Genomic DNA, 11,735 nt, shown 5'->3' with positions numbered 1-11,735 from the left:
CTTGTCAGCTACTTGAATACGCCCCAGAAACATGACTTTATCACTTTTAATATAGAATACATAGATAGGAAAAGACTGTTGTGAAAATTGGTATCCATTCTGCCAAAAGAATTCTCACATAAAGCAAGCATTATCTGGTTGACATGATTTAAAACTTTTTCAGTCTTAAGAGATGAGATGGGGAGGGGCATTTCAGACTCTCTAGAGGGGGTGTTATGTGGATCTTGAGCGGGGCTCGATGCCAGCAGATTCGGGTGTGCAGGCACGGCTTCTAGACGATCATCTTGGGCGAACCTGCCTGAGCACGTAGGAAGATGGCTTAACCTGGTATCTTGGGTCAGTGTTAGACAGACCAGAGAGAGAAGGGGGAAAGGAAGGAGTCACTTTGTTCTAGCCGAGGCCCCTACTGCATCTCTTCTTTCTGATTCTCCTTAAGGCAGAGCCATTTGCCTCCACCGTGCTCAATTCCCCTAAGACCCTCTAGAGGACCCGCGTGCATCAAGGAGAACTCAGCTGTGAGATGTTCTACCCCAGGGAGCAAGTGACGGCCTGCCCCGCTTTGAACACCTAATCCTGATCCTCAAAGACTGCATGGACTGATGCTATCAGCGCACAGGTGAGGCCTGAAGACCTGTGTGAAGGAACTCCGTTTCTGGTTCCTCACACAGACCAAAGGAAGAAAGGGATGCAGGACGATGTGTCCTCAGAGGAGAGCAAAGGAAGGAATCATCTGTAACCTCCCCATCTACTGGTCACAGAGTCAGAACTTGAGGAACAGACGGCTACTCTCCCTCTGACCCTCTGTCCCGCTTATACTCAGGTGACCTACAGTCCAGCTGCTCAACCTGGAGTTTGTATGGAGAATCTGCAGGTGAGCAGGGCTGGGAGGGGCAGAATGGCCCCTTTAAAGACACCACTTTCTTCAGGAAGCCATCTAAGCTGGAGAAGTCTTGCCCCCTACACATAACCTATTTACAACGTTCACTACAGAAAGGAGAAAAAAAAAAAAGTACTGCGTTAATGGTGGAAACTGCAGAATGGTAGAAAAAGATTTTTGAGATCTGACTGCAGTTCACAAGAGCCTCTCGTGCAGAACAGGGTTACAGAGAAAAGGGGACTGAGAAGAACATACAGCTGCTCTTCAAACGCCCAGAACTCCCGGTTCTTCAAACTCGAAACCTGACTCTAACGATGGCCGTGGCCTCCCTACCACTTGATCCCAGCTAAACTTATGGCTTTTATCAGAATGTGAAAGTCTATCAGATTCGAATGGGAGTAGACAGAGAAAAAGAGACTGCGGGGCTTTTTCCTACTTCCTAACTCCCAGCTCACAGGCGTCTTGGAAGCCACCGGGAAACAGAATGTTGCCGTCGATGTTTTCACTACCAGGCTCACCTGAGCCCAGCCTGTTCTGTTGGAGTAGAAGTGGGTTTTTGTTTTCTTTTTCCATTTTTATTTTCTTTAACATGTGCAAAGATAAGCCTCGGGTCTGTCCCTTTCAGACCCTGGAGAACTAAAAAAGAAAGCCCCTTCTTTAAAAACCACACACCGTCCAGAGTAGGGTGAGAAACTTAAGATGAGCGAGAGGGAGGGAGGCCCCCCAGGCAGCGGCGGGCCGGGTCCAGGTCATTTACCACACGTGCGTCTGGCGAGAGTCCTGATTCCATGCTGTCTGATGCTGAGGGCCGAGCCAGCTCTGGGTCCTGCTTCCCGTAGGACTTCGGTGACTCTGCCCAGCCACACACTTCACCCGTTCCCAGTGCCCTTTGGGAAGCAAAGAGGAAGAATTAGGAACGTGGTCGTTTTCCCGGAGGGACCACCCACAGGATGCAAAGCTCAGAGGCTGCTGGTTTGACGTCTCACTCAGCTTTTCTCTTGAACTGGGAGGTAACGGGGGGACTCGAGTGGCTGTCCTGTGCTCCTTACTGTCTCTGGGGTAGACCGCTGAGGAAGGGCGTGTGAGCTACAGCAGGGCTTCAGCGTCTACACACTGGGATCCAAATCCTGCCTTCCCACCTTCTAGCTGGACAATAAAAAAGGCTGAGTGCCGAAGAATTGATGCTTTCGAACTGCTTTTCGAAGACTTTTGAGAGTCCCTTGAAAAGCAAAGAGATCAAACCAGTCAGTCCTAAAGGAAATCAGCCCCGAATATTCACTGGAAGGACAGATGCTGAAGCTGAAGCTCCAATACTTTGGCCACCTGATGCAAAAAGCCAACTCATTGGAAAAGACCCTGATGCTAGGAAAGATGGAAGGCAGGAGGAGAAGGGGACGACAGAGAATGAGATGGCTGGATGGCATCACCGACTCAATGGACATGAGTTTGAGTGAACTCCGGGAGATGGTGATGGACTGGGAGGCCTGGGGTGCTGCAGTCCATGGAGTCGCAGAGTCAGACACAACTGACAACAACAGCCTTCTAGCTGGGGCTGGGGCAACAGAAAGCCTGGTCTAGGTAACTCGCCTGACAGACGAACCAGTCTAGGAGAAACCCTGCAGATCTAGGGCCCAATTCCCAACTCTGTAGACTCCTGTCCACTGTTTCTGTATCAAGCTGTCCACACAGAAGAAAGCCTATTGCATTGTGAAAACTTCCTCCTCATGGGAGCACCAGTGTGTACCTTCTCTTCATTTGTGTATGCATTTCATGCTATGTGTGTGCGCTCAGATATGTATTAACATGTCACAAAAGATTTAAAGCCCAAAGGGCTCTGATGGGCGTTCCCCATCAACCCCGAACTCCTTGGCCAGTAGGAGACTTTTACAAGAGAAGAAACAGACTCAGCGAGATTCCAAAGACATGTCCAAAGTCTCGCAACGACTCAGTGACAGAGCCGGGACTTGGGGTTTGCCAGGCCACCTGCCTCTTGTGCAGAGCCCTTTCTAGCTTGCTGCACTCACAGTATCGGGTAACAAAGGCACAAAACTGGTCCTCGTGAGATGGAAAATCAGTGGTTCGCCTGAGACACCAGACACAATCGACAAGCAGTGGAGAGGTTTTCTCCATAAGGAAGGCTGTTATATAAGGGAAAGGCTCGCGCTCCTCCTTGAGCGTGTGGAGGGCATGCATCCTGCTCGGGGGCGCCCTGCCCTCTCCCACCTGCGCCAGCCCGTCTCGGAAGTTCCCATCCTGCCTGCAGAGTGTCAGGTGGATAAAAGGACCGGAGGGTAGTAATGGTCTCAGCCTGTGGCTCCGAACCAGCAGCACGCTGCGGGGAAGCTGCTCCTGGAGGCCAGGCTTTGGGATGTTCCCTCCTCCTTGGACCCTGTGTCAGGGCTCTTTGTATGCACAGGACTCTCATCCACACAAGCCTGCAAGGGTCACGGTTCTTATCCCCCAGTTCACAGATGAGGAAACCAGGGCTCAGACAGGCAAAACCACTTGCCCCAAATCACTCAACAAAAACTGTTTGTCAAAAGGGCACCACATGGGGAGACAAGAATCCACATGTCCCAGAGCACGGGCTCCGTGTATGAGACGCCCAGGGGCCACCATCTACCGTGTCCATGTAGTAAGTTCCATAGGGGGAAATGCCATTCCGTTTCAGAAACGGGGAGTGTTGGCTCTTAGGATCAGTAACAGATCACAAGTGGGGGATTTTTCTGGACACTGAGGACCCACCCAGCACACCTCCTTTCCACTCAGCAGATGTCTTGGCTTCGCTCAACCGCCCTCAGAGGGGAAGGGAGGAGAGGAGCTGGAACAGAGTTGTGACATCCTGGAGCCACGGCCGGGGCCTGGGCTGCAGGCAGAGTGGCCTCTGCAGGACCCACAGATTGGGGCTTTCTGGAGGCAGGGCCCTGGGCTCAGGGTTCCTGTCTGTGCAATGGGCAGGCTACACAGACGGCCTCCTGGTGCCCACTCCAGAGCTAGTGTTCTGAAGCCCGGTTTCCCCGTAGCCTTCTCATAATGGCCAGAGCTGTGTCCTGCTTGACAGAGTAGATGTCAGAGGAAGGAGGCACTGCAGTTTTCAGACTTTCCTGACATGCAGAGTGAGCTTGGGAGTTCTCGCCTATGCACTGATTTTTCTCCCATCGTTCTGAAAAGCAGTTAAATGTGACTGCCCAAGTGATGACACCATTTCTCGCAGGATGACTGCCCTCGTGTCAGGGCTCTTATGGCATTTATCACTTTCTGTTATTACTATATTCAGACCAGCATTCACATCTGCCAGCTTGCTCGAACCTCATAAAACTCCTGCCAGGCTCCCATCATCACCACTACGTGCAAGTGAGGGAGCTGGGAAGCGGTGGGGCTGGAACCACCTGTGCACTCTTTCCACTGCCCACGCTGCTTTTATTCAGGCACCAAGAGAAGTGGTGCCTCCTGCTGTCTCTCTGGACTCCGTCCCTGCCAGGATGGAACCTGAGCTACACAGAGGGGCTTCTCAGATGGGCTGAGTCAGTCACCCCTCAATCAGAGCTCTCCCCTGCTCGTGCGGTCCCTCCCTGTCGCAAAGAAGCCCGACCCCTCCCCACCACATTGCCCAGTGGGGTGCCCTTGCCAACACAGCCCCAGGCAGCGATGACCCAGGTGGATGAGTCCTCCTCAATGAACTGAGCACTATCCCCAGTGGACTTCACTTGTGTTCCTCACAGCAGCTCTGGGGAGGACAACAGAGGAAGAGACAGTCTTGTTGGGGTCACACGGTTGGCAAGTGGTGGCAGCTGGACTGGACCTCAGATCCCTATGGACCAGGCCCTTTCTCAGGCCAGAGAAATAGGAGAGAGGGCACAGGGGCCTGAGAAACCCTCCAAGTACAGGACCACCACATGCCAACCTTGACCTGTCCTGGGGACCTATGGACCCCAGGGCTGGGCAACAGTATCTCCCACGCAGGCCACCTCTGGGAAGCTTGGGAACATATTCCGGCAGTCTTTGATCCCTCTATTACTCACCACCATCACTCTGAACTTGACTCCTTCCTCCTCCCCATCACCGGCCATAAACGCGCTGAGAGTGTGCCCTGCTCCACCCAAGCCTCAGATGTGCCGGGATACGGGCTTACACACCGCTTCCCCCCACCCACCTCCTGAGGGTGGTAGGAGTTATGCTTGTGCAAAATCCTGCCTTCTAAGTTCAAGGTGGATGCAAAATGACTCTGCCCCAGGGGTACAAGAGACTTTGGGGCCTGCTATTCCAAGTATTTTAACCCCCTCACTTTACAGTAAGAAACCTGAGGCCCAGAGGAGTGAAAAGAACAGGAAATCAGCAGCCAAGTCAAGACCAAGTCAGGGGACCCAGCTTCCAATCCCACAATACCCCCGCTCTGGCTCCACGGAAGCTCAATCATGACAGCTAGTGGCTGTGTGAAGTGGCCTGGCTCATAATTTATTAACTTGTACATGCACTGAATCAACTGCTTGGAGCCTCATCTGCACAAACTTGGTTATTATCTGTGCTTTGTGTAATTCACCAAGACACTCCCCAAGGACTATTCCCACTGAAGCCTGGGAAATCCTGCCTTCCTACTGTGGCCGTGGAAACATACGTGTCCTGGATCGCTCAGAAGTGGAACGGGGTCATTAGGAAGAGAAGCCGCCCCGCCCAGCCCCCCTACCTGGCCGCCTACTTGCAGGTATGCACGTCATAGATGCGGACGCACTCCTGGCAGCTGACATAGCAGCACCAGTGGAAGATGCAGTGACACTTCTCCTTCCGCTTCTCCGTCCTCGTGTTGTGGCCGCGGCCGCAGCAGAGCAGGTCACAGCCGTCGATGCCGTGGGAGGTGACGTTGCAAGTCCGGTCCCTAGTACCGAAGGAGCCCGTCTCCGGGTTGGGCTCGCAAAAGTTGGGCGAGTTCTCGTAGTAGACCAGGTCCCTCTCGGTGGGCGGCTTGAAGAGCGCGTACTTGGCGCGGAGGGTCTCCACCCAGCCGCGGGACTCCCGATGCTTCTCCACCACCATCTCCGAGGCGCTGTCGTACTTGTCCTTGAGGAAGTCGCCGATGGCGCGGAAGTCGGGCTGGGCCCACCAGCAGGTCTTGACCTCACAGCTACCCGACAGCCCGTGGCACTTGCACTTGAGATGCATGTGGTCCAGGATGGTCTGGGAAGAGGAGCCGCAGCTGGTCTCGACTGACCCCACCAGGCCCTCCCACCCCCATCGCTGAAACTTCCTCTATTCCTCCCCTATGCTAGGATGAGAATGGACAGGGGATTGAGACTCAGACCTAAGAATGGTGACCATTGCTTCCCTGCTTCCCTCCCCTTCACACCTCGGCACTGGCAGAAATCACATTCATTTCTCAAAGCCCTGGGAAATAAGGATTGTGACCCCCATTTAACAAATAGGGAAACTGAGGCTGGGAACTTAAGTGACTCGCCTTAAGTCAAGTAACCTAGGAAAGGATGGAGGCTGAATTCAAAGCCAGGCCCAAGGGTCTCACAGCTACACAGGCAGCTAAAGTGCCCAGGATGGGCTGTTTGGTACCCACGCCCTGGGGCTGCCACACTCGTGGGCTGACAACATCCTCAGGTCGGGAGTAAGCTCAGGGCTGGGGAACAGTCCAAGAAGAAAGGAGGAGGAAAGGAGAGCAGGGAGCCCAGCATGCACAAGGGCCACAGGCAGGGACAGGTCCCGGAAGGGGTCTCGGGCAGGGCTGTGGAGAGGGTGGCCGGGGCTCACCGTGCGGCCAGCCTCGTTGTTGTGCTTGTTCATGGCCGAGCGAGCGTCTGGCCTGTTCTCACGTGCATCTGCGAACTCTCGGGACACAAGCACCCCGAAGTCAGCATCCTCGCTGCAGCCGCCCCATTTCCAGCCCTCGCCAGGCGGCCCCTTATGATGCGAGTCGCAGCCACAGATGGTGGAAGTGCCCTCCGCACAGGAGCGCGTGACTGCGAAGGCCACGCCGGCTGAGGCGATGGCGTGCACGAAGGCCGATTCCCGGGTGGCTGTAGGGAGGGCACGGGGAGGCACTGCTCAGACTGGGTCCTGAGACAGGCCGCCCCACCAACCCCTGACTTCCCCAGCTGCGAAAGGGGGCTCACCAGCCCCGATGGAAAGGAAGGAACCCAGATGCCATTCCCTCTTTGGTTGGCCCAGCCCCTTTTTGTGGGTATCCCCACTTTACAGATGAGCAAACTGAGGCTCAGAGTCACTAACTGGCAGAGTGGAGCCTGTTAGAAACAGGAGGAAAGACAGCTCTGGCAGGTAAGAGATAAGGTGCCCTTGATCCGTCCAGGTCCCAGGTCCCCCTACCCTCTGCTTATCCAAAGTGGAGATCCAGCACAGGCCTGGGTCCTCCCATTCCTGAGAGAGCCTGAGGTCTGTGGGGAGTGAGGCCTGGGAACCATCAGCCTAAACCTGCCCAAGTCCCCCTGTTCCCTACCTGGACACACCTGGGCAGATGCTTTCCTCCTTTTTCTTTTTTTTGCCAGCACCGTATGGCATGTGGGATCCCAGTGTCCCTACCCGGGATAGAACCCCTGCCCCCTGTGCTGCCAGTGTGGAGTCTAAACCACTGACCACCAGGGAAGTCCTGACCCTTTCCTCTTCTGAGCCTCAGTTACCCTTTTTGTAAAATGGGTACAATTTCCCTCTGCCACCAAAGTTCCTGACCAAGAGAACAGTGGTTGGCATCTCAGCCTCCCCCTTCCATTTTCCTGTCCTTTACCCAAGACAAAGCCACAGTTTTGGACTAAGAAGGTCAAGCACCTCCCAGGAGGATGGTGGGACACAGGGCACATTCCCTGCCTCTGTCCCAGGATCCAGCAAAGGGAAAGAGATTCTCAGGGTGCTCTCCCAAATTTGTTATAATGATAAGCACCTTGAGTGGTGGGTATTCACCAGATTCTACCCTTCATGTGCTTTAGCCCATTTAATCCTCTTACCCTATGAGGCAAAAAGCCTTCTTATAGGCCCATTTTGCAGATAGAGACATTGACGACTAGGGAGGCAAAGACCTAGAAGACCTGCTGTCCAACCATTTCTCCTTACTGGTGAGGAACCCGGGAACCGGGAGGCGACCTGACCAAGGCCAGGCAGGCTGCAGAACACCGGGCTGCTGGCCTGCATGTCTCCTTTCCTGGGCTGTGGCTCTGGTCTCGGCGGACCAGGGAGCCCGGTCCCCCCTCGTGGCCACTGCCGCCTCTGTAGAGGCCCCGGGCCCTCGCGGACCACCGGCAAAGGAGGACGCGCCCCCTTCGCGGGCAGGCTGGCGGGGAGTGGGAGCGGCCCGCCCGGGCACTGGACCCGCTCAGCCCGGGGCCAATTGCGACGGGGGCGGCCGAGGCCTGAGGCGCGGCGCCCCGGCTCCGACCCCGGCCCGGGGCTGCCCACCCCTCAGCGCCCCGGGGGCCGGGGGCGCCGAGGGCGAGCGCCTCGCTTCCGGCCGGCCCGCGGCCTCTCGCGGCGGCGGCGGCGCCCGGGCCCCGGGCCGCGCTCGGTTCCCAGCCCCGGGGACGCGGGGGCGGCGGGGGCGGGGCGGGGATTAGCCTGGGAGCGGCGCTGACAGCCCCGCTGTGCCGGTCCCCGTCCGGCGGGGCCCGCTGGGCCGCTCAATCCGCCTTTGTTCGCGCGGTGTCACACCGCATTACCCGTATAATGCGGCCGCCGGGTCCGGGCCGCCGGGCCGGCCGCCACCGCGTAGCAACGGGCGGCTCCCGCGGCCGGGCCGCGCCCCCGGCCCCGGCGCCGGCCCGCGAAATCCCCATTGAAGCGGCGCCCCCCGCCCCCGCGCCGCGCCGAATGGCCAGAGGGCGTGTGAATGGCGCGGCGGCCGCAGCGGGCGCGGGGCCGGGCCGCGCGGTGGGGGGCGCCGCCCGGGCCCCTTTCAAGCCGCCTAAGCCCCTCCGGGCCGCCCGCCCCCGCCCCGCCCCGCCCGGGGACCGCGATCCCCGGCCGCCCGCACCCCGCTTCGCCGCCTCGCGCCTTCCGGCCGCCGACCCCGGCGCCCCCTGCCGCCGCTCCGGGCGCGCCAGCCCCGGGGGCTCGGTCCCCCGCGGCCGCGGAAGATGCGCGCGCCCCGGCACAGACCGCCTCCCTGCCACCCTGGGTCTCAAAGCCCGGGGCAGAGGTCTACCCTGGCAGCCCGCCCTGCGCGGGTGGGGGGCTCGCCAGAGGCGGGGCGCGAGCGTGGAGCCCAGAGCGGGGTTCGAACCCGTTCACGCCGGGCTTCGGGCGCTGGGGAGCGCGTGCGGGCGCAGGGTGGGGGGCCTCCTCCCGCAGACCGCTGAATTCCCCTTTCTCTGACTTGGGAACCTGAGCTCCCCTCACGTTCCTTTCTCTGACATCCTACCCACGCCTCCCCATCACAAAACTATCCTCCTGCAATTTCGGGATGTGGGCAAGTCCTAGAACCTACAACGGGGATTTAAAACGTTATACACAGACTTGAAGGGATAATAAGCCCAGAGACCCGGTTTTCACAGGTTTTCACGTCCCGCGCGGAGAAGAGCAATCAGAAAAGAGTCTTGCTTTGGGGAGCGCGTCTAGACGCCAGGCTGTTTGATTAAGCGCTACCTGGCCCGAGGAGGGGCACCGGAAGACGGTGAGACGGACACGCCGGCAAGATCAGGTTTGAAATGCAAACCGCCGCCACTTGGCCCCAATTAGAGGCCAAACCTTTTATGTAAACAGGGAATAATTAGCTTTGGTAATAGAAGCGTAAACAGAATCATCATCCATTGATTCGCTAATTGCCCTTCTGTCCCGTGACAATAGCCTGTAGGTCGGACTTCCAAGGCGCACCAGAGGCGCAGGTAAACGGGGACTGCAGTCCCAAATGGGGGGTCGGCTTCCCGCACTCATTCCCTGCCACCACCACCCCCACACCAACCCTTCCCCAGGTCCAGCTGGTTCTCGGGTCCCTTTTCTTTCTGGCTGTAAATGCAGCTCTTCTAAAAGGAGGGAAGGCCAGGTACACCGGTTTGGGTGCCAAAGCCCTGGTGGTGGCTGAGAGGCTTCAAGTTGCTGCAGAAAAGAAATGGTAGCTCCCGGGAGGGCAGCAAGGGTCACTGCATTCCTAGACACTGCAATTGCTCAAAAGAGTTGCCCATCTTCAGCCCAGAACTTATCAGCCCCAGAGTCTCCTTCTTGGGACCAGTCGCCCACCTTATCCCTTTCTCCCAGTGCCTTCATGTTCAAAGTCAAGTTATGTGAATCCCATTCATTTGAGACACAACCGGTGACTCTCTATGATGGCTGGAAAGTTACCCGGAGGCCAGCAGGTTTTCAAGTCCCACCATAGTCCACAGGCACAGCCAGCCTGCTGGGGGCCCAGCGACCAGCAGAAACTACTCATGGGATGCCATGCAATGCCACCAGTACCAGGCAGCTTCCCTGGCTCCAGAATTTTCTGTGTGGGAGAGACCTTGGGCTGGCAGTGCTTTCATCTCACCCTAAAGCTAGATTTGCATAGCACTTAACACAGCACTGGGAAAGCATCACAGAAGTCCACATCAAAGCCTGGGGCCATCCGCTGTGCCAGCCAGGAGGGAAGGACACCTACAGCCTCCTAGCCCGCCCTAGGATCTCAGGATCTCTAGGCTGCTCAGCACCCCTGGAAGTGCCTGAGAAGGCGTGGCAGCCACAGTGACAGCCTGGGTCAGGCCAGAGAGGGACCTGGCCCACTTTGTGTGGAGGTGACCAGCTTTTCTGTCCTCCCCTGGGGACCCTGGGCTCAGAGCTGAGGCACCCTGATGTGAAGAACGCCTGTGTCCTGAGCCACACACACCCCCACCTCCTATCCTGCCCAGAGACAGTACCTTTGTCAAGGACGGGCCCGAAGATGGCCAGGCTGTCGTCGATGGTGGTGCAGTTCCAGCGGCGGCCCCGAAACTGGTGCTGACACTCCTGGATGCCCAGCTTCACGCCCTCGGCCACGCTGGGCATGATTTCGATGTAATTGCGGCAGAAGCGCAGCTGCTTGGGGACCAGGCCTGGGATGGAGCCGCAGAGTAGGGGCTGTGAGCCCAGGGATGTGTACTGCTGGCCCAGTGCCAGGGACCTGCGGGCAGACAGAGGGTAGTGGCACTGTAGGCACCAAGCACATGGTCCATCGTGGGCATTGTTTCTTCTTGTGAGCACTCAGGGGAGGTGGAACCGCTGAGGGCCCGTGAGCCTGAACCCCTAGTCCTGAGAAACCTGGTGTCTGAATGTGCTGCCTTTGGGACTTTCCTGGTGGGTCAGTGGTTAAGAATCTGCCTTCCAGTGCAGGGCACGTGGGTTCAATCCCTGGTCAGGGAACTAGGATCCCACATGCCGAGGAGCAACTAAGCCCACTCACTCCAACTACTGAGCCTGTGCACCTCAACTAGAGAACCCACATGCGGTAAACTACACAGTCCACACACACTGGAGCCTGTGAGCCACAACCAAGACCCAATACAGCCAAATAAATAAGAATGAATGAGTGCACTGCCTTTGCCCTTAGCTGCGCACTGTCCCTTGAAGTGCAGAGCACTGATCTAAGGCCGTCAGCCCTCTCTGCGGGCATTTCCAGCTTTCAGGGGCACCAGCGGCCACTGCAATGCTATAAAAAGGACCCTGGATGGAAAGATGGTATTAGGGGCCCAGGTCAAGTCCTTCCCAGGCTCTGGGCCAATTTCCCTGATAGGGAGGGGTCAGGCTGGGAGTTTTGGTTTCTAGGGCCACGTGGGAGATTACCAGTGACCCATGGGAAGGAAACAAAATCTACAGAAAGGAAGATGGCAGGAGCTGGCTTGACCCCCATCACATTTCAGAGAAAGCTAAAAGTAGAGAAGCGTCAGTCCCAGCAGGGGACACACACATA

At 57.2% G+C, this 11,735-nt stretch overlaps 1 protein-coding gene across 2 annotated transcripts in view; it reads right to left on the bottom strand.

Annotated features, from left to right (window-relative positions):
• Positions 1–1,151: 1,151 nt before the first annotated feature.
• Positions 1,152–11,735, bottom strand: part of WNT3 (Wnt family member 3) — a 53,022-nt gene continuing 42,438 nt past the window's right edge. Inside the window, exons 2-5 of one of the 2 annotated variants that reach the window (XM_055408108.2) lie at positions 10,708–10,949; positions 6,629–6,894; positions 5,574–6,049; positions 1,152–1,764 (exon numbers count right to left, since the gene is read on the bottom strand). In XM_055408108.2, the coding sequence (XP_055264083.2) occupies positions 1,572–1,764; positions 5,574–6,049; positions 6,629–6,894; positions 10,708–10,949 (1,177 nt within the window). In that variant the 3' untranslated portion in view covers positions 1,152–1,571. Of the gene's footprint in view, positions 1,765–5,561; positions 6,050–6,628; positions 6,895–10,707; positions 10,950–11,735 lie in introns of both variants that reach the window. The other variant, XM_055408109.2, reaches the window with a different exon arrangement.

This window comes from Moschus berezovskii, chromosome 20, assembly GCF_049115385.1.
Source record: "Moschus berezovskii isolate FMDL1 chromosome 20, NW_MosBer_1.0, whole genome shotgun sequence".
NCBI lineage: Eukaryota > Metazoa > Chordata > Mammalia > Artiodactyla > Moschidae > Moschus > Moschus berezovskii.
The sequence above is the reverse complement of the archived record's forward strand: the minus strand, read 5'-3'. Positions and strand labels throughout refer to the sequence as shown.